The 24412-nt window shown below is 33.7% G+C and overlaps 3 protein-coding genes across 6 annotated transcripts; all 3 read right to left on the reverse strand.

The window, feature by feature from the left end:
• Positions 1 to 1513: 1513 nt before the first annotated feature.
• On the reverse strand, positions 1514 to 13432 carry LOC142975724 (uridine phosphorylase 1). 3 transcript variants are annotated; one of them, XM_076118744.1, is made up of 9 exons: positions 9996 to 10313; positions 9286 to 9508; positions 8815 to 8938; positions 8476 to 8637; positions 5435 to 5620; positions 4915 to 5053; positions 2669 to 2862; positions 2370 to 2443; positions 1514 to 2251 (listed from the first exon to the last, which is right to left on the reverse strand). In XM_076118744.1, the coding sequence occupies exons 2-9, from the start codon at positions 9492 to 9494 to the stop codon at positions 2143 to 2145; spliced, it is 1197 nt and encodes a 398-aa protein (XP_075974859.1). In that variant the 5' UTR covers positions 9495 to 9508; positions 9996 to 10313; the 3' UTR covers positions 1514 to 2142. The 3 variants fall into 3 exon arrangements, with proteins under 3 accessions (XP_075974859.1, XP_075974858.1, XP_075974860.1); XM_076118743.1 differs by having other exon boundaries at positions 9286 to 9511; positions 9996 to 10312; XM_076118745.1 differs by lacking the exons at positions 9286 to 9508; positions 9996 to 10313 and adding an exon at positions 13263 to 13432.
• Positions 13433 to 15886: 2454 nt separating this feature from the next.
• On the reverse strand, positions 15887 to 21849 carry Tsp97E (Tetraspanin 97E). 2 transcript variants are annotated; one of them, XM_076118361.1, is made up of 7 exons: positions 21470 to 21849; positions 21086 to 21253; positions 20328 to 20426; positions 19735 to 19851; positions 19401 to 19529; positions 18654 to 18765; positions 15887 to 17413 (listed from the first exon to the last, which is right to left on the reverse strand). In XM_076118361.1, exons 1-6 carry the CDS (start codon positions 21527 to 21529, stop codon positions 18691 to 18693), a joined length of 648 nt encoding a protein of 215 aa, XP_075974476.1. In that variant the 5' UTR covers positions 21530 to 21849; the 3' UTR covers positions 15887 to 17413; positions 18654 to 18690. The 2 variants fall into 2 exon arrangements, with proteins under 2 accessions (XP_075974476.1, XP_075974475.1); XM_076118360.1 differs by lacking the exon at positions 18654 to 18765 and having other exon boundaries at positions 21470 to 21847.
• Positions 21850 to 22253: 404 nt separating this feature from the next.
• LOC142975385 (transmembrane protein 177) lies at positions 22254 to 24077 on the reverse strand. The gene is made up of 4 exons (XM_076118186.1): positions 23838 to 24077; positions 23596 to 23732; positions 23402 to 23493; positions 22254 to 23086 (listed from the first exon to the last, which is right to left on the reverse strand). Exons 1-4 carry the CDS (start codon positions 23993 to 23995, stop codon positions 22496 to 22498), a joined length of 978 nt encoding a protein of 325 aa, XP_075974301.1. The 5' UTR covers positions 23996 to 24077; the 3' UTR covers positions 22254 to 22495.
• Between the last annotated feature and the right edge of the window lie 335 nt (positions 24078 to 24412).

Genomic DNA, 24412 nt, shown 5'->3' on the forward strand with positions numbered 1-24412 from the left:
ATTAGAAGTAGAAAGCATTATATAAGTTGACGATTATAAAACCCATGACAGTACATAGTATGTATATTAATGATAGATATTTAAATGTATTTCATAGATATGTGTTTATTGGAACATTCAAGAGAGATTAAATAAAGAAGCTCAAATGATATAGATATGACACATTAGGCAGACGTAAATAAGCGCTACATGTCGTGTAGAGCTAACATATTCTATATCGCTTAAGATATCGTAGAGCCGCACTGGCGTTACCTATAGCATAGCCGTTAACAATAAACTTGACTTACTTCGACCAAACATTAGCCCGGGACATGGAGTATTTATTCCGAAGCAATTTGTCGGTTGCAATTTTAAATTTGGTCATTTTCATAACATATAATATTTTAGTATGATCGTCAAATCCACAAATAGTTAATTTGTTAACAATTCTTAAAATTACTTATCTTAAGTGTACATTTGAAAAAACTACATCAACGTAGACAACCGGAATATCCTATATTTTAACACATATAAAGCAATCTGTTGATAACGCTCCGTGCATAAAGTATCAACAATAACCGTTCGTGGAAGCACATCAAATCAATGGAACAAACGCACCGACTATCTGTCCACGATGAACACCTACAAGTAAGTATGTACTGTGAAATATTCCATTGATATTGTTTGAAACAACTATCAGTGACCGACGTCATAGCTCGACAGTCAGCGAGTGAGCGGTTGTAGAGCGAGTGCTACCGGACGCGTCAGATAAATCTGTACTATGTGATATTCGTACTGAGCTTTAAAAGGTGTGGTTCACCTTCACTTCCGTCACCGCTCAAGTTAGTTTTATATCAAATAGATTATTACCACTGACCGCTATTCAGTGCCACTGTCGAGAATAGTAGGCGAAGCGAATTCGGTAGATAGCAAATCGTGTGCTGTGTAGATTAGGAATACTTACTTAGATGTTTTTTCTAGCCACCGTCAACAAACAATCGGAACGTTTGTCGTGGTCCTTAAATTTATAACTACTGCCAAATATTATCACAATTTGTGCACAAACATAACTAAAACAAACATCTAATTGTACCTACAATTTAGATTACAATATAAATATTTAAATACATATTCGTAGCGACACAGCCAGTTGCATGTCTATATGCTGTGAATATATTGTACTAGACATTGAGTCATCAGTATCACCCCCGAACGAATAGTGATCTAAAAATGACTGCTTGATATTTTTAAAACATGTTTAAAATATAAGTCATTATAGGTTTCGATAATTCTTTGTACTTGTCTGAAAACTACGACATAGCTATTTTTGGGTAAATAATATTTGGGTTCAGTATTTTACAATTCGATTTCAATTTATTGTTCAACTGTTTTCAATTCTTATTTGTATTCGTTGTTGTAAATCTAACAAAGCATAACACTTAGATGTGATGCATAAAAAATAAACATGCAGTCATCGTTAGGTTGTTTCGTTCGCATTCTACTTATAAATATCGGAAAAGAATGAGTAACCATATCAATTTAATAAATATTGTAATAACGAAATATTTCAACTCGAGTAAACGTGATCAACAAACAAAGCCGACAGCAACATCTAGACATTAACAGTGTAACATATACTTAGTCTATATAAATTAACATAAATAAAGGAACATCGCTACATTACGCACATTCTCGCGCAACTGCATTAAGTATACCTTTATAATAATATAATGTATGCTAAATATTCTACTGTTTTGGTGCAGAACAACTAGCTTAAATATAGTAGTCGCCTTCCGGACCAATTTATATAATTCACTTTTGGCAGTGAAGATTTGATATATATTTCCAAATAAACAATAATCTGACTCCAACATAGCCAGACAACGAAAACGTTTAAAGCGTCGCCCTCTACTCCTCTGCCATGTACATTTCGTCAAAAAATTGGAAAATTTACTTCAATATACTTTCAAAATTACTTAGTAAAAATAATATTTGAGAGTGTTACTAGTTGTGATACAATAAACATATAAAATAGTAAAGTAGGAAAAACAGTCTGGTGCGTAATTAACGTTTGAGCGATCAGCACAGATGGCCCCATACTACAATAAGCCCAATTCCGTCGCCTTCGTAGAGGTTTGCACGTCAGCTAAAGGCTTCAGGTATTTAGTCGTAGTTCTCTGACTCCTGCTGCACCAGCTTGAACCGGCGGGGGCTCTTCACCGCCACGGAGCCGTGGCCATCTAGTGACAATCGACCCTTCATCTGAAGATATCTGTCAAACAAAATATTCATATGAATAAGCATTCGTCACCTGCTATGCAATACCATTTCACCAAGTATAGCTATTGCCGTACTTGCAAAGAATAAAAAAAATAATATTAACAACTTACCGCTTAATGTACCGGCACACCAGCTTCGTAGGACGCTGCTGCCACTCATCTAGCACCTCCTTAGGAGCTAGTACCTGTGATGACACACCAAATTGTGGTTAGTAAACTACAAAATACGTCGATAAATAAAAAATTAATTTACCTGGATAGTTAAGGAATTATTCTTTTACTTTTATCCTATAACTTTACTGTAAGGATCTCAAGGAACTTTTAGTGGGCCAATTGCGGGGTTAATTTCTCTCTTATTCGTACAAACTCTTAAATCCAAATTACTTAGTCAACAATATCTTTTTCTTTACCTGATCTCCTCGAAGTCTATCAAGCAGCGTGACGCAGATGACAGCCGCCTTGATCCCGGCGTGATGCGTCAGTGCGGCAAACGCGAGCGACTCCATCTCAATGTTGACGACTCCCGACTTGTGGATACTCTCCAAGTATTCCATCTTGTCGTTCTCTGTGAAGTCGCAGAACGCGCCGTCCAAACGACCCTGACCTGTTTCATACAACACATGTATTTAATCTTTCTGACCTCATTAATAACACTATTAGTAGCACAATTATCTACAGTACCGACTACCGAAGAGTTCAGAGAGTTTGACATTAAAATGCACTGCAAAAATGGTTTCTACTTCTACGCTAGAGGCGCTGATCGATAAGAGAGAGATTTGCGCAATTATATGCAATTACCTAGATGACTTGAAGTGGATCGTAAACAGACTAGAATTAACTTAATCCTTTAGATTTCATCATTCTGTTTTTAAACCTAGTGTCTAAAATTTTAAATTCATAGAAAGTAAGAATAAGAATTCGCAATGACATTCCTGTTGCGTATCACTAAGTATTGATTTATCAGTAATGTTGCCCCTCGTCTGATAAATGTCGTAATTTTAGAACATAATAATTCTATTAGATCAATTAACTTAATTGACAACAATCTTTACTAAACTAATCCAACACACAATGACAAGAGCAAAACAATTCTTATCATAGTTTTGCACTTAGTCTGATTTTCCTCAAATCTTCTCAATTAGACAGGGTCAATAGTTATCTGACAATGTTTGTTTTGTAAAAATGAAGCGCTAATTTCGCAACAACGTTATTGAGAGATAAGTACAATATTTTGTATGTCACTGCGTCACTTAATGGCATTCACAATATTTAATAACAAATGCCCAATAACTTGACGCCACGTCGTCAATTTTCACCGGACTATACCTAATTCGAATTTAAATTCAAAATATCCTTTATTTCATAAACTTCGAACAGAGTTTTTGAAAAAATATTTATCTATTTAATTTTAATCAAAATTTTAGGTACTTTTTATGATGCAAATATATAATTTAGGTACTAACAGGTCTGAATGCATGAATGTGAACTATACTATACAATCTTAGTCATTACCGCAATACTCACTGGTAGAGAAAACCCTAGTAGGTACAATAAAAGGAAGGAAAAGTGTCAGATACATCTGGGGATAGAACAAAACATGGTTAACTTATAGTCCAACAACTTAATAGACTGCCTTAAAGCCTATTAGAGAACCTTGTATAGGTTCACGGCTAGTGGAGGCGGATATACACAAAATTCTGAATTACAGTGAATTCAGCAACTGCAGGCTTATCGAGCTGACGGTGGCCTGTTTACTACTAATTAGCTACTTTATTTTGGAAATAGACACAATTATTGTTTATAATCTAAATAATTCGTACGTGCCATGACTCTCTATAAAATGGGTCCGGCTATATTATATGTATAATAGGCCCAAGACAAACGTGACAGGTCTACAAAAACCAGCATACATTTTAGCATGACATCAAAGACTTCTCAAGCTTATCTCATAATATTCTCTGTGTAATAAACAACGAATAATATCTTAGATATGACAGTAACAGTCAATTAGCTTCTAATTAAATAATTAATTAATTTTGTATAATAACATTTTATGTGGAACTATAGAGATAATCGCATCTTACCTAGTTTAATAGTCACTTATCAATAGCATAATATTATAGCAGTTATTCAACACGTAGCAATAATTTGCTTTTAGTCAATAAAATATATTTACACATAGCACCAACAGCTCAGCTTAAAGATTTCTTTTATATGTTAAAGTTTTGCATTAGAATAAGTAGGACAGTAGCGATTCTCTACAATTGGAATCTTCGAGTATCGAGAGTCTGATATTTAAAGTGTACTGCCAAAATAGTTACTACAACACCCGTCAGAGGCGCTGATCAGATTGTCATACAAAATTTCTCGATGACAAGCCGGTTGTCGGTAATCGATTGTAATAGAGAATCGAGCTACTAGAAGCTGCAACCTATAGATCGATACTTCTACCAATTTAAGGGTAAATATATCAGCTTAGATTTTCTTCCAAGCTATGTTGGAGTCGGCTTCCAGTGCCACCGGATGCAGCTGAATACCAGTGTTTTACATGGAGCGACTGGCTATCTAACCTCCACAACCCAGTTACCTGGGATAATTACAAGTTTTACAAGTACTTATTTAAAGGTAAATGTAACAAGTTTATTACAACACATACCTTCATAGAAATCGTATGTGCACATAGTTTTGCCGGTGACTGTGTCGTAGGGATCCTCAGGGTCGGCCAGCGCCTTCAACTCGCGAGCCAATCGCTTGTCCAACTTGGCAGGCCGTTGAATGTTCTTGCCCAACACTGTCTGTAATTACAAGTTTTATATCAACCATCGTTCAACAATTTCAGAGAGCATTGTTACGTTTGCGGAAGCAGAATTCATATTGTTTAAAGAGTGTAAGGTAAGTGTAAAAGGCAAATAGTTGCAATATAATTTACTGTCTGTAATTACAAGTTGATACATATCAACGAAGTGTTTAAGGATTTCGGAGATCATTATTATGTTTGCGGCTGCAGAATTTATATTGCTTAAAGAGTAAGTATAGATAAGTGTAAAATGCAAATAGTTGCAATACAATTTTACCTACTACTGCACTTTAATATCAATTTCGTCACGGTTATTTGCCCTCGGAAAATGTGCATTTACCAGACTGCATTTAAATGATGCAAACGACTTATTACTTACCAGCTCGAGAACATTCCTCAGGGCACCATCCACAGCCTCCTCTGAGATGACAACAGTTCCCCCCTCGTAGCCGATGCCACCGCACGTGCCGATCCTGAAGAACACAGGGTCACGCACCCTCGCGTGGTACATCAGCTTGATCACCTCATGAAGCAGGATACCCACCGATGGTATACCCATTCCATGCTGGAAATAGTTATTTCAAATCTAAAACCCTTTTCTTGTCACATATTATACTTTAATTAATTATTAACCATAGAAAGCAGAATACATATATAATACGTCTTCTGTTTTCTATGACTTTTACAGTTTGAGAAATAAATAGACGTAGGAAATGTTATGATTCTAGCAGGCCTGAAGCAGACTCAAGCTAAAACTATGAATAAACCATCAAAATACTCGTTTTATCAAATATCAAGAATAGAATCAAATTCAATACATAGTGTAGTGTCTACCCTATATTGCACCAGTCTGTTAGCCGCCAAACGTTAAATAAAATTTAATATTATTATGTTGATCGTAACAATAACACAATACCTTAAAGGTATTTTGTGGCAGGTACAAGCGACCCTAAGGAGCTGCAAGCATTCGATAGATTGATTGATGATAACAATAAGATCAAAAGAATATATACGTAGATAAATATACCTACCAGTAAGGCTCACGGGAAATATTCCATTGTTAGGAAATAATAGCATGGCTCCCCACCGACTCTGCCTATTTTATTGAAGAGTGATATGTTCATGTCGAAGTGTCAGCATAAATCATATTTACATTTTGGCAAATTTCAATTTATTTTGCACGCAAGAAAATATCTCAAAAGGTATCTCAATACGCCAAAATGGAGCTCTTTACGCAGAACCATTGTTAAGAATGAGTATAAATTGCTCGTCAGGGTTTAAAAACATTCGTGGATAAAGAAAAAAGTGGACAACGAGTTCTTAACTACCGTGTCTACTATGGCCTGCTGTCAAATTAAATCCGTACAGAATTAAATGTCAACCACGCTGCCAACAACACTATTATTAAAATTTGTACCAGATATACAAGTTTTCCGGGTATTTAATTAGCTATGGTACAAATAAACCTAGCACAAAGAAATGCTCTGTCAATGTCAACAGGGCCTTCCCGGAATGTAAGTAGGTATAGGTAGGATACTGTAAAACGGGCCTACGTGACCGAATACAGCTAACAATAGGGTTTTTCATACGAACCCGAAAGATTGTTAACATTTATGATGTGTTACAATCAGCCTAAACATTTAGATCCGTCCGGAAATTGCAGAATTGTAAACGAGAATCGTTTATTGTAATCACTTTGCATTCTCTCAGAATAATTGTTACAAAGTAGGGATATTTACAGGACCTTTCATTGTATGTTCATTTCAAAACATTGTCCTGTTACAAATGTTACGCGGAATACGGTGAATCCCAGGAGTATAATATCTGCATACTAATGTCTAATAAAATAGGTATACTAATGTATACTTATATTGTTTCTATTGCGAATTGCGTTTCATAATCTTTTATTTATTGAAAGTAGCATGAAAATCATCACTTTTATTGGAAATTCTATCGTCACTTTGACACATCATTTCTCATATTTTAATATTGGATAAGATATATTTAAGGCGACGCTCGTCGTGTGATCAATCACGTTTGTTTGCGTGGGAATATTTTACAAGTATCAAAAAGTTACTTGTTTAGTCTATTCAAACTGAAAAAGTTTATTATAAATATGTCGCTGCTGCCAGACGGATCTATTACAGTGATATCCAGACAGTAGTATTCATCATGTCCAATAAAACTCAACTTATATCAAGTGCATTTTAAATGCAGATTCATCAGAATTGATCTAGACCGGTGTGTACCAGTTACGTGGCCACACTGGCCACTCATTAACTTGTCTCAATTGAAACTCATACCGTACATGACACGAGTATCATTTATTCAGGGATGTCCGTCCCAAATAACCAAATAAATGTTTCAAACCGCTCTTACACGCGAACATCGAGTTTTTGAATTAGTTATTTACGATGTTGATATATTTTTATTTAGATATAGATAATGTTTATATGACTCCTTGAGATTTATTTGTATTGTCACAAAATTGAACTTAACTTTAAAGGTGAATTGATTCTAAACGTCTTTATTTAGGTACCTATTTAAATTCCACTTTTATATAGGTATGTCGGTCAAAACTAGTTAAAAATATATTTATACACCAAAAACCTGTATTGTTTCGCGCTTATAAATTATTATTCCTCATTCCGAAAAGCGATTTAGCACTGTTGATTGTCACTGGGTAACACAGCCTCTCGACAACTAAATCAATAAGTCGTTTTAGAATTTATTTCAACTATAAATAACGCCTATATTAATTAGTGGACCATAAATAATAGCTCTAAAAGAAATTAGAAATATGAACTCTGTATCAACCCTACTTGGTATTACATTTTTCCACGGTGGTATCGCGGTTCTATCAGATGGGGCGAAGTCACGCGGCGATACATGCGCCCTAACAATAAAAATAATAACATGTCTTGATTGGATCTCAGTCCGACTACATTGAGTAATTGAGAACACAAATTACATTGAACGATTACAATCACTTTATTAAATTCTGTAATGTTTAGATGTGATGTCAAACAACAATACATTAAACAACTTTCGTCATTCACAATCAAAAATCTAAATATTGATATCGATATGTTTTGCCCAGTAATGTCATAACTGTTTTTATATATTTTTATTATTAAGATAAACCAAATAATATCTCGTTTGTAAACAAAGATGATAAAATACAAAAACATTATTATCAAATTATTAACTGGCATTGATGTTGCTAATTGCGATCCGAATAAAAACAATATCTAGTAAAATATGCGCAACTAAAATCTGAGCGAAATTTTATTGACCGTCTGTATGTAGTTCAATTAAGAACAATTGAAGGTTATTTTGCTGTAATAATGAGATAGTGAAACGATACTCGAATAGCTACCTCGATACGTTTTTAGTAATAGGCATGAGATAGTTACTTACACTGATACAGAGTACAGGTCCCACTTTGTACATAGAGTATCTATATGAGAACTGGCTGATATCCTGCAGCGTAGTTCCACAGGGCAACTTGTGCCCTATCTCCGCCATGATCGTGTACGCGAACTGCTCCATCCGCTTGGGGGTGCCTCCCATGCATACGAACTGTAAACACAATATAGTTTTATAAACGGTCATGCAAGGAGATTCTAAAGATACACTTTTATTCAACTGAACAAATGAAAACAACGTGTGCAAATACATTAACTCTATGACGCTACATTGATATTGAAATGAAAATGGTTTAACTGAAAGACTCTGCACAAGTTTCAAACAAATTACCTTAACATCTCCGAACATTTCAACGAGATCATGGGAGCCGCTGCCGAGCGCCAGGTGATATAAAATATCTTGGTCCATGAGCTCGATGTTAGGGTTCCGCAGCCGCACCGTGCCATCGGGATACCTAACACACAAAACTTTGTAAATACAGGTACAAAATAAACAAACTTTGCTTTGTACTCGTCACATTTCACAGAATTGTTGGCACATGAAAGGCTCTTCAATTTGTGAAACCTCAAGGCGGGATCTTTTTTTATGGGGCTTTTATCCTAAAAGACATTTACCTGTCACCAGGAATAATAAATTGTGTACCTATCCCTCACGTCTGGGGAAATATAAAGGCATCGAATTCTCAAATAGGTAATAACGGGAAGGGATCTTATTTAAAAATAACGTTAGCGTTTATTTATATGTATGAAAGGTTTACTTGAAATTGAATATGAATAAGTAGTTAAGATCAAATGTATCCACCTAACACTCTCTCTAGCTACCGCATCATCGGTATGATCAGTGTCATTGTGTTTGGGTTCTACGAAGCCATTAGTATCGTGGAACAGTTTCCGGTGCGGATGGTGGTTGCCGTTGGAATGTTCCGGTGAGGGCCGGTGATTGTTCAGTTCACACCCGTTCTGGTGGCGAGCTGTCGACTCCACCGCCTCTACATTACAGTTGCACGGCATCGCTTCCCCGAAGTCTTCTAAAAAACAGTTTAACTTGATAATTTCATAACTGGTAAGCTAATAGCGGATCATCTATCTTCGCAACTGTATCACGTGTAATGCGATGTTTTATGAATCAGTTAAGATAACAAGGGTTATCAACTGATGTATTTTTAATACCAATATGCGTGATAGCAATTACGTTGATAGTTGATACTATCTGTTTGCAAACAATTTGATGAAGGTCAGTATCTAATTGATGAAGAAATGTCTGCTAATAAAATCATAATGACCAACCAAAAAAGAGGCAAAAAAAATATGGTAAATTAAGCAGAAAATTTTAATTTACTTTCAAGTACCAATATTTTTATGTAATCTTAATTATTATTTGATAAATAAAAATATAAGTCGTATTATTCATATAAAAAAATTGTTAATCAAAACTCCATCGTGATAAAAACAATAAGTTACTATTTTAAAATAGAACTACATATATTTGAAACGCATAATAGTTAAACTTACCTCAAATATTTTATAAAGATATATCCAACGCAGTTATACCGCTATACAGGACACAGGTAAATTAATATAAAAAAATATTCACTCGCGATCACACCACAAGCCGCACTGAGCAATTGCAACGTACTGTTTCGTCAACTTTCCAACCGCGAATACTCTAGTAAGCTGAACTGTACGTATAAAGCCGTCAGGGAATTCACGAAAACTTTTATTATATTACTTTGTAATACTGTCCTCTTTGTTCAAAAGCTATCTGCCGCAAACTGAGCACGAAAGGAAATTATAAACGTGTGCTTACAAAGCGATGGTTCGATGTATAATGAAGAACTCGAGAACAGTCATGCCTTTGACGTTATCCATTATTTACTATAGGAACTGCGTTGACCAACGCTCGTTAATGGTTCGCGGAAATTATTCTGCACAATGACCTTGCACGTATAGAATAAGTAGGTTAACTTATGACATTATTTCACAGATTTATTGATTGATGATTAGGAAGGCTTTTAAACTCCCTAAAATTGGAGGAAGAGTAAAAATAGCGACTCTACCACTATATGTAGGTACTGAAATTCAATATTAATATAAAGAGGATTAACAATGTTACGTATTCCTAGTTATAATATGTATAATTCACGTCTTTCAATTTTATAAATAATTAATCTTGTAATTTAAGATCCTACCACAATCCATTACCGCGTAGGTAATCTAAACCGACTCATGCGACAGTTAAGTATAAGAGTTCGATCGTTTTTATATCCAGAGGAAAACGAGTGAAAAAATTAAAAAGAAAAATATTTAACATACTTTTAAGTATCTATTTTAAGGATATTTTTTAGAAAGGCCTTAAGTTTGAGAGGGCCGAACCTATATTTATTAGGCTCAACACACATTTCTTACTTGTATAATTTAATCGCGTTATCATAAAACAAAATAACGGTATGTATGTATCATAAAATGCACTCATCGTGGTTTACAATACATTTTTCTGTTTACAAACCATAACCAAGGGAAACGAATTGCGGCACATAAAAAGTAACGCCAATTAGAGGGATTATTTAGTTTTCTCATAACATAGGGTCATAGAGTGTGTAGGTACACTACTGAATATTAATGTACTAAAGTTTCAGTAGACTCGAGGACTGTCGACAGTGCGTAATGGCACTAGCGCTGTAAAATATACGGTAAATTGCGCTCCACTGATCTGTCGGGGTACGTGACGTGGCTTCAAATTATTATAAGTAGGTAATTCTTGTAAAATCTGAGGTCTAGATGAAAATATTATGAAATCTGTGGTAGGCACTGATAACTTGATAAGTAGATTATAGGTAACGAGATCCAAGATAGATCTGCAATGGAGCTATGGAAACATATAAAAGGATCTATCGAGTTTGTATGATGTTTCGTACTTTTTCACGTATTTTTACAAAAGTAATTTTCTACATATAAGTACTATGATCAAATACTTTTCTGCTGGAATATAAACTGAGCATGATTATAGAAAAAGGCGTTCGTGTAGTACTGCTTCCTATAATTAAAACTGTAATCGATGCTTTATTTGGGTTACACAAAAATAGCATATAATGCCATCGATAGAGCACAATAAAATTGATACACAGCTATCATTCGAGCTATCGTTTATAATATATATGCTATATACGTATACTATTAACAGGATATTGACATGGAAATGGATCACTGATAATAATCAATTCATTAGAGTAAGCTTTCCTGAACACTACTGTCCCGCTTCCCTTACCTAGTACCAACCCAACTACTGCTGTATAAGTACATATGTTTACAAAATACATCATTCTACGTTGTTGAATTTGATACGATTCTCATCAAAACCAATTAACCGCACTGCATAGCGAGGGGCCTCTATATAAACCTGCTACAATGATGACGAGGGATAATAGCCGCGGGTAGAGTCCACTTCATAGCCATAGCGTGCTCTGTCGGTACTATTAATATTATAATCTAAGATTCGATTAAAAGCAACCTTCGCCCATCTGCTTGATAGAATCAAAGTGTTTTTATAGCCAATTTTTTGTGTCAAAAAAATGCAAGCTAATAATCCTGGTAATATTAAATTAACTGACATATTACTTAACATTGCACCGAAGTTTTAATAATCGAAGCTCGAAACAGACTAACATCATTTCATGGTAATCCGCATCCTTCATTTATTATTTAATGGGCTTTAGCGTGTCTCTTTAGCGAATGTGCCAGCCTCACCATTTTATGTGCTTATTAAGTTCATACTTAATTATAGAAAGCATTGATTCGAGATCGTCTGTTGTACATACTATGCAAAAGTCAGGGTACTATGTAAAATTTTCAAACATTTCACATAAGTATTATTGTTGAAAATAAATAATAAAGTAATGCGGGGTACTGAACGTCGGTATTTGCCCCGTCTTACCCTCGAGAGTATTCCCAAACTTCGGAATTACTCAACATTAATTAGGAAGTATAACATAATAGTTTCACACTCCATGAAGACCCACACTGTGTAAATAGTCTACGTGTTTAATGAGCTTAAATCAGTTAATCCTATTACCTTGTGTAATGTGTTGATGTTCGTATAAATTCACTATAAATAATAGATGACACATAGCAACTAAATGCCAGATTCCGGATTCTATAAATCGTAGAATACAGGTTTTAGGAATCACGTGTATGTGTTAGATTATCAAATAAGAATATTTTTGCTGTTTGCTTAACTATGTAAACTATAGCTAGACATGTATGAAAAACGCATATGCCATTGATCGCATTAAGATATTGTACTATTTCTAAAGAATATTTTTATAAACTCTATACAAATTGAAAAGAAAAGTGAGAAAGACCATTTATTCTGCCTATCTCCATATTTTTTGTACAGACCTTCAACAATTGAGGTCAGATCTTTGTTGACAGAATCAACAACGTAACATATACGTGTACGAACATACTATACACATAGGTATGATTCAATTTCATTACGTGGACAATACATTGTATGGCAAACAATAACACCACTGAATAAAGACTACATTTCCTTCCCTATAATTTGTTAATCTGAAATACAACATAATGACTAACGCACTTGAATGAAACCAAATAGGTCATCGTCCACGTTCAAAGCAAGCTAATCAATGATCATCAAGAATTTAATATTTTAAATCTAAAGGCATCTTTTAAATAACGATATGAAACAACTCATCGATTCACCTACTTTAAGTTGTGGATGACAATCATTGAAACAGCGACTGAACAGATAATACTTACTCGTCACGGAGTTCATCTTTGTCGAACGACATCGTTGATATAATATATTTTTACAAACACTACACAGTTTTAAAGATAATTAACGCGTTAGGCAGTACACTATCAGTGTACGGATCGATGAGTGTAGCGATGGAAGCGGGCGGTGCGCGACTGTCGCTATCAGCTACCAAAGGTTTTCCGCCCAGTGGCGGTAGGGCGCGGGCGGGCTGGAAAAGGGCCTGCGCGACGACTTTGCGCGTAGACAACACACCAACAACCCCTTTCTCTACGTTCTGGTGACGATCAAAAATGTGTTACGCATTCATCTGTTTAACCTTTTCTTATCTGAACCCGTAGTTCCAAGTGTGTTTTTAGGCAAATACGTCGTTAAATTAATTTTATATTATGTTAACGTAAACGATACGCGTCTGCTTATTTACAAGCTATCTCTTTGATGTTTACTTATGGGAAAATTATACATTAAGTATAAACAAAGAAAATTAATATGATAAAGATACGGGAACGATTGCGCAGTTCCTGCAAGCCGATATTTTAGGAATGTCTTACATGAAGCATCTTTTACAATAATTACTTTCTATATTTTAATGTTAAAAAAATAGCATTTACATCGTGCTGAGTGCTTCATAGCACATATTAGGTACTTAACTATTTGATATTTTTTGTATACCCAATGTGCGTCATTGGTAAATGCTTAGAACACACGCACTTATTTCGTCATTTAAGCCGACAAACACCATTTTTTATCACATTTGTTATTGTTAACGATCATCTAGCGTATATTTATCTATTTATCATAAGTATTAATTCAAAACATCAGTTACATTCGTACTCCAGACTTGCTTTCAACGAGACTCTTACTCTCATTCAGTATTATTTTGTTAGCTTTTAAATATTCTGTTTTGTTCAGGTCACAGAATCTTGTTATATATTCAATTTGGTATAAAAAAAATCTTAGAATCTGTCATCTAGTATCATCCTACCTTTCCTAGGCACAAAAAGAATGCTGCGCACAGTCTTTGCATTTTAAAATTGCGGTTATCGAAACAATAGTGACCGACCGCTGCATTCGGCTCAAATTATACCAACCTACATTAAAACCGGTTGCAATGTTAAAAAATGAGTAATGACAGCCTTTCGTAACTTATGGCCGAACAAAGAATATAGAGCTTTCTCTTTATCTAGGATAGCGTGTAGAAACAAGGTACAAGAATAATGGAAAAACAGATCGAACCATTCAATCAGAACTTGGTAATTGTAAAAGTTTGCGTACCTATTGTTTACTATACTCAGATAGACGTAAATAATAAGCCTAAATACCTAAGTACATGAGAATGAAATTCTTCAAAATAAAACTGTTTAATTGCGCTTTCATTTAAAAAACGTGTGTATCAAAATTGGTTTTGTCTAGGTATTTTTTATTATACTTATTTATAAAACCTTCAATCACATGGATAATCACTCTCAGTATAAATTGAAAGCGCAATCCAATCCGCTTTTGGTAAGGCCTATATCTAATTGCATCCTTATACATTTAATGGTACCCCTATGTGTGGACTTTAGCAGCTATTCCACTGGACTTATAGATTTGCATACCTACATACGAGTAGTACCTATGTGTACGAAGGAATCCGAAGGATGCCACGTTCTTTGCATGCTTGTCACCGAAGTTGAGTGACGTGAGCCGTTCTAAAGTTACGAGACTAGACTTCCAAAGTTGTATGCATTTATTCTTAACTGTATCTATGGCCAATGACAAATTCCTTAAGGCTAAAGTCCCCTTGAAAAACTGAGTAATCTCTGACAATATTTTACCTTCTGTACGCTTTTCTAAATTATCCCTAGAAATCCAGACCTATTAGTGCCAATTACTAACAGTTATGTAGGCCTGTCGTAGATGCTAAGGTTTTTAATAGTGGCCAAGATTACCTACATTACAAGCTCACTTATGACGCAAGGGACATGTAGAAAATGTTTTAAGTAGCAGAGATAGTTTACGTTTCAACTTGTACTTAATCATTGAAAAAATAAATTGCTAAGTTTGTTGAATACGTGCCGCCTTTTTTAAGTAGGTAATTTCGCTCTTGACAACTATAAGTAAAAGACGAAATAGGTACATAAGTAGATGATTCAATCATTGCGTAATTGCTATCAAAATCACAGATATACGTGTTTGTGTTAGTTATTATTTGCTTATCAGTTAAAACAAAACTGGATCACGGATAAATTGGCACTAGGGAACTGGATAGATACTGGACCTACATATTCAGTTATTATTTTAATTTTTTTAAAATAAACTGGAAATAAATTTCCAGATTTGGGCATATTAAAAAATCATATTACAATTAAAATGGAGATCCTAGGACTTAGTACCTACTTAGTTAATATAACGGATATGACAGTGATATGGAAATACTGTATTCGCTCATTAGTCGAATAATCGCTACGAATCTGGTTTGATTGGAAGATATATGCTCTAAAGCGTAAATTGATTCACGCAGTACATACTATGAAACATTGTATCCATTTAACGTACGAACGAAGCCATTCTAGTGTAGGGGGTGACCGGGCTTAATCACATGTTTAGATCAGGGAAATAGGATTATGCGCAGTGAAGTAACACAAAGTAATATTGCTTGCACACTTTATTTCAGAATAATTAATTAGATAAATTTATATCAGTACACAAAGACAATAATTCATTTTGGCAAAATGATACACGTACATAATGTACCTATTTATTAAACAGTATGTTTTATTGATGATTTACAATTTAACAAATTAAAGAATGTACAAAATAAACATACCAAAAATAATGTTACAATTTGTAAAAATTTAAAAGGTAGCTAGCAAAATATAATAATAATTTCCTCAAAACTAAAATGTTTCTAAAATAGGCTGGGTATTAAACTGGTGATGTTGATAAAATAAAAATCTAATTAAAGCTTTGTTGAGTAAGAAAACATGCAGGTAACAAAACATTGTGAAATCATAAGAGAAAATACAATTTTCAAATTCACGTTAGCACTTATCATAAATTAAAACAAATTCAGTCCGCAAAAGCCTTATTCGACTTCAAGCGTTTAACTGGTACTTTAAGTTGAAAGCGAGTATGACAATTATGCTAAAATTATTAGACTACTGACTAGTAGACGAAATGTACCTACAACTTAACTATAAATTCCTAGTATACCTGCAACGGTAATGTTTTAGTGAAAACAAATGCGAATGGAGAGATCATAACGAGTTACTTACGACCTCATGGCGTCATATAATAAGCCTCTTTTAAATAAGAAATACATATTTTCAAATCACCTTAACACTATTACAATTTGTGGTATGCGCGAAATGTACAGCCATGAAAATTATCACCATTTACTATATTGGCATAACATACTAAATTCAACTAATTATTGATATTATGAAGGAAACTATTACAATAGAGAACGAACAATTATACGAAGAGCTAACATCAAAATCAAATGGCAATAAACATGAGCATTCATAATATATTCATATTCTATCATCTGAAGATTATTTGTTCCACACACAATCCGTAATTAAGATCAGAAAATACTACGAATTGTACTAAAAGAAATAAGTAGGCCAAAATATTAATGTTGACCTTGCCTTATAAGAAAATATACGAGAAGAAGAAATTATCCTACATCATTGAAGAAATCACGACAAACAGCGAACGTTCACACGACACATACATGAATTACTCATATATTCGATAGATGGAAGATGTCTTTTACGTATTGCCTTGAAACATACGAGACGTGATATATTCTAAATATAAACTAGATGATGTCAATGAAAAAAATATTCGATATCTATGGAGAATTCAGTAATTTACCATGAAGGTCAGATCTTTGGGATCCAAAATAAAGTTCCCTTACACAGATTTAAGTTAAAATATATTGCATCTCGTATATATATCAGGCCAGTTTCCGCGAAATAAACTATTACATAGAATTGGTGGAGCGACTACAAATTCACTAACATCAGTCTGCAGAAATATAAGTTCTATGACAACTTATAAATCAAAACATTTAATAAAGATAGTTTTTCCTAGGGAATATAGCATGAGGTTCCTTGTAGTTGGGGTCGGGTTGATTACGGTAACGACGAGCGAGCCACACAGCGAATAACTGAAAAAATAACAAAATGATTACATACTATTCTACTTAGCACAACTTATTTTTTTATTTTACAACTCAGAAAACGGCATGCATTTACAGAGCATGCAGTATGATATACAGATAAAAGCATTGCATTGCTTACTTTTTCCTTATTTCGCTAGTAGTATTAATTAAATGAGGTAAACTAAGACCTCAATTATACAAGCTTGTCGTCAATTGCTTTAACAATAATTAGATACATGGTGTGAATGGCATGCACGTGCATTACATACATTCATAAGCATTATGACATAATAATTATACACCGGTTATAAAACGGTTATACCAAACACGACAATTCCGCATCATGTCTCTGGCAAATATAAAACCTTTAAGACTAGTTTATAGGTATTTCAATGTTAGATTAACTATCAGCTACATAAAATGTCAGCAAATGTATTTAAACAACTGTCAAACTTCCATCTGTCATGCTACCTGCTAATACACTTGGAAGTGGTAAACCGAGCCTTAGTAAACAATTAGGTGAGTATGTACTAAATATTACCTATAGAATATATGTATAGAAGTAAATTAATAGAGTGCTACTTTTGTCGGAAATTATCTAGTTACTTTTTGTACGGTAACTTTGGCATCTTTAGCACTCGCCTGCACTACAGCTGACTATCTCATATTATTTTCATAGAAGAACTAATTTATTGAAACTTACTGCGCCATGATCTAATTTTACACGAAGCAGTTAAACTTTTGAATGTCGTTATTAGGCAATTGGGCTCTAGTCTAGTAGTCAAAATTATTAGAATACTTTGAGCAGAGAGCTATTGGCCTCTAGTCTAAATAAATTTTGTCAAGTGGTCAAAATATTTGGAAGATAATTTTTGTTACATAAGCGGACAATATGCGAGAACGATCTATTTCTATATGTAAGTCTTCCTTTTATTACTTCATCAAGTTTTGAAAACCTTTGATTTTTATTAAGACAAATATTTCACAAAAGCAGTCACTATTACCTCTATCTACTAACAAACGAAACTAAATGGAACGCCTATAACTTTTGCCGTTTCTAGATTGTAGATAAGGTTTAAGCTCAGGTTATTTACTAAAATAATACTATGAGAGGTTTAACATAACTAAGGATCCAGCCTGGCCCTTTCGTTTCCTACGAACAACAGACTGCAAATGATAAGTTAGTGAAGCATCATGCGCACATCAAACGAATCAACATGCAACACAAAGCAAAACACCAATCCACCTCAGTTATATGATTAAATTCCACATCGTCGGATCATTCACAGAAATGCACTGGGGTTAGCCCGCGGATCCTTTTGGTTACGATATCTTACTGTCAACCATACACCCAGAAACTGCAAATTAATCGTCCTATTGTTAGTCACAAATGCAAGCAGTCTCATCATTATTATTATGTTATTAACAATACCGTCGAACAGTTCTTAGTGAGAGTATTAATAACAAAGACTAAAAACAAAGAATCATGAAATGGTTTAATACAAATGAACGTCGGAAAAGTGAGAGATTGAAATCGAGACTAATAAATTAAATTCATGCTTGTTTCATAATAAAAGTACCTCGAATCAACATGCAATAAAAGTTGCATTATAAATATGATATTGTATGTTTTACTGCGTAATAGTTAAACTAGAATAGAATGCAAATGTATCGCAAGACCTTCATGACGTGTGACGTGTGACAATCTGTATGAGTTGTCATATTCATACACTCTTTAGAATGCCATTAGGTCTGTATATTTATGTTCATTAAAGTTTAATCTAACTATTACAAAGAACATGAATATTAAGTGTTCAAATGCAATTATAAATGAAATCAAGTCTCGAGTTTTCACTTTCACCTGAGAAATGTAATATTTTAAATAGTGTTGTATAAAGTGAGTTTTATCGACCCTTGTTTATCTGAAGAGGTATTTCATTGAACAATGATAAAGTAATAGATAGCTAATGTCAATAAACGATACACCACTTACCTCTGTGAAACTGAAGAACAGCCCGATGCCACCGCACAGTTTGAATGCATAGTCAATCTTTTCTTTTAGTTTACCCATACAAGGCTCGCAATCACAATGTGGGTCAAATGAATTTCGGCAGCAATTTGTCTGAAATACATGACCATTACTTTAATAGCTAATATAAAAAAATATTTTCCTTAAAATTAAAACTCTATCACACATTTTAAGTATTAATAAATAGGTAGACTGTCTACTGTGCATTCTCCATAAAAAAATTAATCAATTTCAAAAATTTCTAAGTTAATATGTACCTATATTGGATTCAAATAGATAGTTGCATGTAATAACTTACAACATCACAAGCGGGATGAGTAGTAGTATCATTTGTCATTGAAGTACTTTGGAAGCCGCAGCACTGGAACGTCTTTTGTACATTTGCCCTCACCTCAGGGGTCACCTCCTTCCATCCCTATAAAAAAACAATAATATTTATCAAAGCTAATATCAGAAAAAGTGGAGACTACCATATCCCTCATTCTCAGAGGAGATCTGTGTCCAGGTATTTTATTTTTTAGGACCATATTGCAATACCAAAATTCTCATGGCATAGATAAAAAATATTTTGTAGACATTATTCAAAATATCTAAAACATCACATTACTTGTTATACCAATAAAATTAGATAAAAAACATTATGCAAAGTGTCACATAAAAACAAATAAAACTGATAAACTATTTATATTTGTACTGAGCTTCTACCAAGCCAATGATAAGATAATAAATATTACAACAAATTGAGGACATCAACTACAAAACTCATGGAAAATTACATGTATAGCAAAATCTATAACCAAATAAAGAAACTGGATCTTCTAGAAATATCTTTTATCTGTTGTAACATATGACACTTAAAAAGTTAGAGAATAATGAAAAGGATTGTCATACCTGGCGAGCTAAGATTTCCTGTTGGTCCGAGTTGACAGTGAGGCAAGCACAAGCCACTGAGAATTGTACCAAGAACAGCAAAAACAGAATCACCATGTACTGAACAATGAGTTAAGGATAACATTTCTTACATTATAATAAAACATTCATCTTAATATGAAGAAAAGAAAGTTAATAACTATAGCATGTAAAAAAGAGCAGATGTTAATGACAGGTGTTTGACCTTAATGCACCTGGCCACCTGCTTTTTTAAATAACAGCTGCACAAAAAAAAGATTTGGATCAACAAAGAGGCTTGCAACATGTTGTTCATGACACATATTGAAGGTCTTCTGCAAATTGTGTAAATGGAGGACTGCAATACTTTTTACTGGCTTTAATCATTTTTATAGTTGCATCATTGGAATTTGGCTTAAGTATTGAACCGTCAGACATCATACATTGTGGCCTTGCCATTTTTAAAGAATGCTATTTATTATAGAATATGTAACAAAGCCAGTAACCTTGGTGTATTTGAGATCAGATATTTGCTTTCTAATCTTATGTACTCAGACAGATTTTGTTTGTGTAGGTACCATAACTGTATTAAAATTTCCTAATATTTGGATTATAGTCCTAGAATTTACATTTTACATTAATCCTGTGAATGATTGACCTTATTAAGTTATTAATATGAAGAGAATTTGACTAGTATTCTATAGAAAATTGAATCATACTTAGATACAAATATATTACTACAGTAACTTTGAAAAGGATACAAAGAATAACATGACTTGATGATGCTTCACAGCTCCAAGCAATCCCAGTAGAGAAATCAAGATCAAGAAAACCCCACATGCCAGGATACCTCCTAAGGTTGGCAAGTTTGTCACCAGTGACGATGCCTGCCCATACACCGCCACTGTTATGAGGATGCTGGCCACCACCTAGAAGGAATTCCAAAAACACTTCATAAATTTATACTATCTTGTATGATTATTCTTCTACAGTATTATGTGTATTATCGATGATAAAACGAAATTTATTCAAAATCAGATACACGTAAATGTAATTAACATTAATTATGCTAGTAGAAATTTGTTGTTAGTTAATATAATACAAATATACAAATAAAGCAATAAAAATGTAGTGAATACTCTTACCACATAAAGAATGTTCAGCGCAATCAGCGCATTTTTAGAACAAGTGAATCCTCCACACATTGTGACTGTATTCCTGTTATTTTACAACAAAATCACAACTTCATTACACAGATGTTTTCAGAAAGTTCAAGAAAATTACACCTTGAAACCCTATTGTCTATCTAGAATACTACACAAATATGTACCGTCCATATAATATAATAACACACAAGAGCAAAACAAACGGCGAATTGTATATTGTTCACAATTATATATATTTCCAGCAATGGACAAATTAACGCGCAATAATTAGTTATGAACAATCATAGCACTAAATTCTAAAAGCGATAAACTGATTCCTTTTCTCCCCTTGACTTGACAGAAAAGAAGTGGGAATGACAGTATTGACAGCTGATGCTGAAAGTCGTGCACGAGTTGCAACAGCACAAAATAATAAATGGAACCAGAGACAAATTATACTCTCAACTTGCAAGTTGAAAATTAATACCTCTCTATATAACGAGGATTTTTTATTCATGGATCAACCAAAAAGTACTGTGGTACCTATGCCTTATGGGATTAATAAATAGCGCCGGCATTTAAAAAACGTAAAAAAGAAATATCGACATAGTTCTACTCTGAAATCAGGCAATGCAGGGCTCGGATTGCTATGAATACTCCAAATATTATGTTTAGCAAACGAGACGTTAATTAATTACATAATAGACCATATATTTAAGGCACAATAGTCTGAGTGGAGCTAAAATATTATAATATTTACGTATCCAGGGTAAAAAACATAATATTGATCAATCACTTTTATTTATAACACATTTTTACATAATTATTACTACTACTCAACAATAAATATAACATAGCAAAGTACAGTCAGCACCTCTACAGAAAAAAATAATGCAGTTTATTTACATAATATAAACCCATTTTGCTTTTCAAACACATAGGTAATATTTACATCAACATCGCATTTTCCTAATTGAAATGATAAGCATTTCTTGACTGGGCTTAAAAAATGTAATATAAAATCTACTATTCAGTAGCATTAGGCTTTTCTAAACTACTATCAGTTTGAGCCCCATTCAATTCTTTTAATTTGTCTTCAAAATATTGCTTTCTATGAACTAAAGCCAACTGTGGCTGTCTTATTCCAAAATTTTCATTTCCTAATTTACTGTACTTGCGTTCCCCTTCACTTCCCATCAGTTCTCTAAGTGCTTGATTTCTACTTAACAGTTTTTCATAAAATATTTTTCCACTTTCAACAAACTCAGGACCAAGTTCACATAACTTTTTATCTGTTTCTGTCTCATAATGAACTTCAGTCATGTCTTTTAAAAGGAAATACGTTCCTGCACTGAACATACCCACAATTGTGTACAGTACACCCCTTAACATTGTAGGTGCAGCATACAAGTTTAATCTTCTGTTGAGTGCTGTAGAAAAAGTATATGCCATAAATAGAGAGGCAAATGGATATGAAGAGTCCAAAATTATTTTATTATTTTGTGTCATCATTATTTCTCGACATATTGCAAACTCTTGAACTTTCTCCGGCAGTATCAAAGCATCAGCTAGTTTTTTGCCTACTTCAGAAGTCCAATCTACTTTCTTCTGGTTTACCTGAAACAGTTTAAAGCAAATTTTAATGTGTTTATCACTTCATTAGTACAGTTTCCCCTTACTGCAACTGTGTCTGTTTATAATGTATTTAAGGTCTACTGAATAGATTTCATGCAGTTCTCAAAATTAAATAGTGATTTTGAAGAAAGGTTTTAGTGTATAATCTGCTTAGGGTAACCTATGTAACCCAGGTAGATCTAAGATTGCTAGTTACTAAAATAAGCTATTTAAGTTGTATATATTTTTGAATTGGAAGAAAAATATGTAGCAACAACACCACTATGGAATGTATCCTCCAACATATGAATAACTTACCATTATGCCATCCTTCTCTAAGTCGTCTAAATTCTTATAGGTAAAGTTGACAGGGACACCTATAACTACACCAAATCTTGTATTTATACTACCTGAAAGAAAAAACGAACGCATTTAATGCCTCCAAATACACATAGTAACGTAAAATTCTCTTATTTTGTTAGACATCTATACAAAATGATAAATTTACTTACCAGCATGAAACAAGTCATACCCAAAAACACTAAATGGTGCTACCAATTTTCGCTGTACTGCGGCGATATTGAGTAAATCTAGACATCTAGAAAACCTGTCTTGGATCTCTTTGGGTAATTCCGCCGGCTTACCATTGCTAGTAGAAAAACAAATAATAATATGTTAATAAGACATCAATTCGTATTTTTTCTACCATATACATAAATCACTGAAATTTAATTAATTGTTTTCTATTACTTACTTATAGTAATGAACAAAATCTTTATAGTTTTGTAGGAAGAAAGTGTTTGGAGCATATCTTGCTACTGTACAGGCGAGCCCGGCGCTTGTTACTACAGCAAAGGAAAACCGGCGGCCCGTTTCGGTTAAAAACCAAGATACTGGCCTACGTAACGACATTCTTTCATAAAACTATATTAAATAAATAATTAATTGAAAATTATTTGTTTACAGCTTCTATCCTCCAAGATGACATAAGAAAGTTAGGTTATATTTTGGTGCATAGAACAATTTTTTTTTGTTATTCCGTTTTACGGCTCGACCAAAATATACCGCCGAAGATTACTATCTGGAAGGTGTTTGTATAGGACCTTTTCCTGTTCTATTTTTGCAAGGACTAGGCAGTACCGGATAATCATGCATAAAGACCTTTATTTCTATTCCTTTATTCCTGCACAATATTCCAAGATAGGATTGTGTTAAGAAACAAACGAAATTTCAAGGAATATTTGTTTTCGTTGATTATAGCCAGACCTAGGTATATAATTTAGGTAGGTACCTATTTTGGCGCCTTAATAATATAAATAGGTTACTATC

The sequence above is a fragment of the Anticarsia gemmatalis genome, chromosome 9 (genome assembly GCF_050436995.1).
Source record: "Anticarsia gemmatalis isolate Benzon Research Colony breed Stoneville strain chromosome 9, ilAntGemm2 primary, whole genome shotgun sequence".
Classification (NCBI taxonomy): domain Eukaryota; kingdom Metazoa; phylum Arthropoda; class Insecta; order Lepidoptera; family Erebidae; genus Anticarsia; species Anticarsia gemmatalis.

Bases quoted from the DNA above. Each gene is read 5' to 3' on its own strand.
- LOC142975385 (XM_076118186.1), bottom strand. From the start codon at position 23,995: ATGTCGTTACGTAGGCCAGTATCTTGGTTTTTAACCGAAACGGGCCGC. The intron at 23,733-23,837 runs GTAAGTAATAGA...TTTTTCTACTAG, and splicing joins GATTTTGTTCATTACTATAA to CAATGGTAAGCCGGCGGAAT. The intron at 23,494-23,595 runs GTAAGTAAATTT...TTTTTCTTTCAG, and splicing joins GTATGACTTGTTTCATGCTG to GTAGTATAAATACAAGATTT.
- LOC142975724 (XM_076118744.1), bottom strand. From the start codon at position 9,494: ATGCCGTGCAACTGTAATGTAGAGGCGGTGGAGTCGACAGCTCGCCAC. The intron at 8,638-8,814 runs GTAATTTGTTTG...TTGTGTTTACAG, and splicing joins AAATGTTCGGAGATGTTAAG to TTCGTATGCATGGGAGGCAC. The intron at 5,054-5,434 runs GTAAGTAATAAG...TTGTAATTACAG, and splicing joins TGAGGAATGTTCTCGAGCTG to ACAGTGTTGGGCAAGAACAT.
- Tsp97E (XM_076118360.1), bottom strand. From the start codon at position 21,529: ATGTGTGGAGGATTCACTTGTTCTAAAAATGCGCTGATTGCGCTGAAC. The intron at 21,254-21,469 runs GTAAGAGTATTC...AATTCCTTCTAG, and splicing joins CGCTGAACATTCTTTATGTG to GTGGTGGCCAGCATCCTCAT. The intron at 19,852-20,327 runs GTATGACAATCC...GTTTTTTTATAG, and splicing joins AGGAAATCTTAGCTCGCCAG to GGATGGAAGGAGGTGACCCC.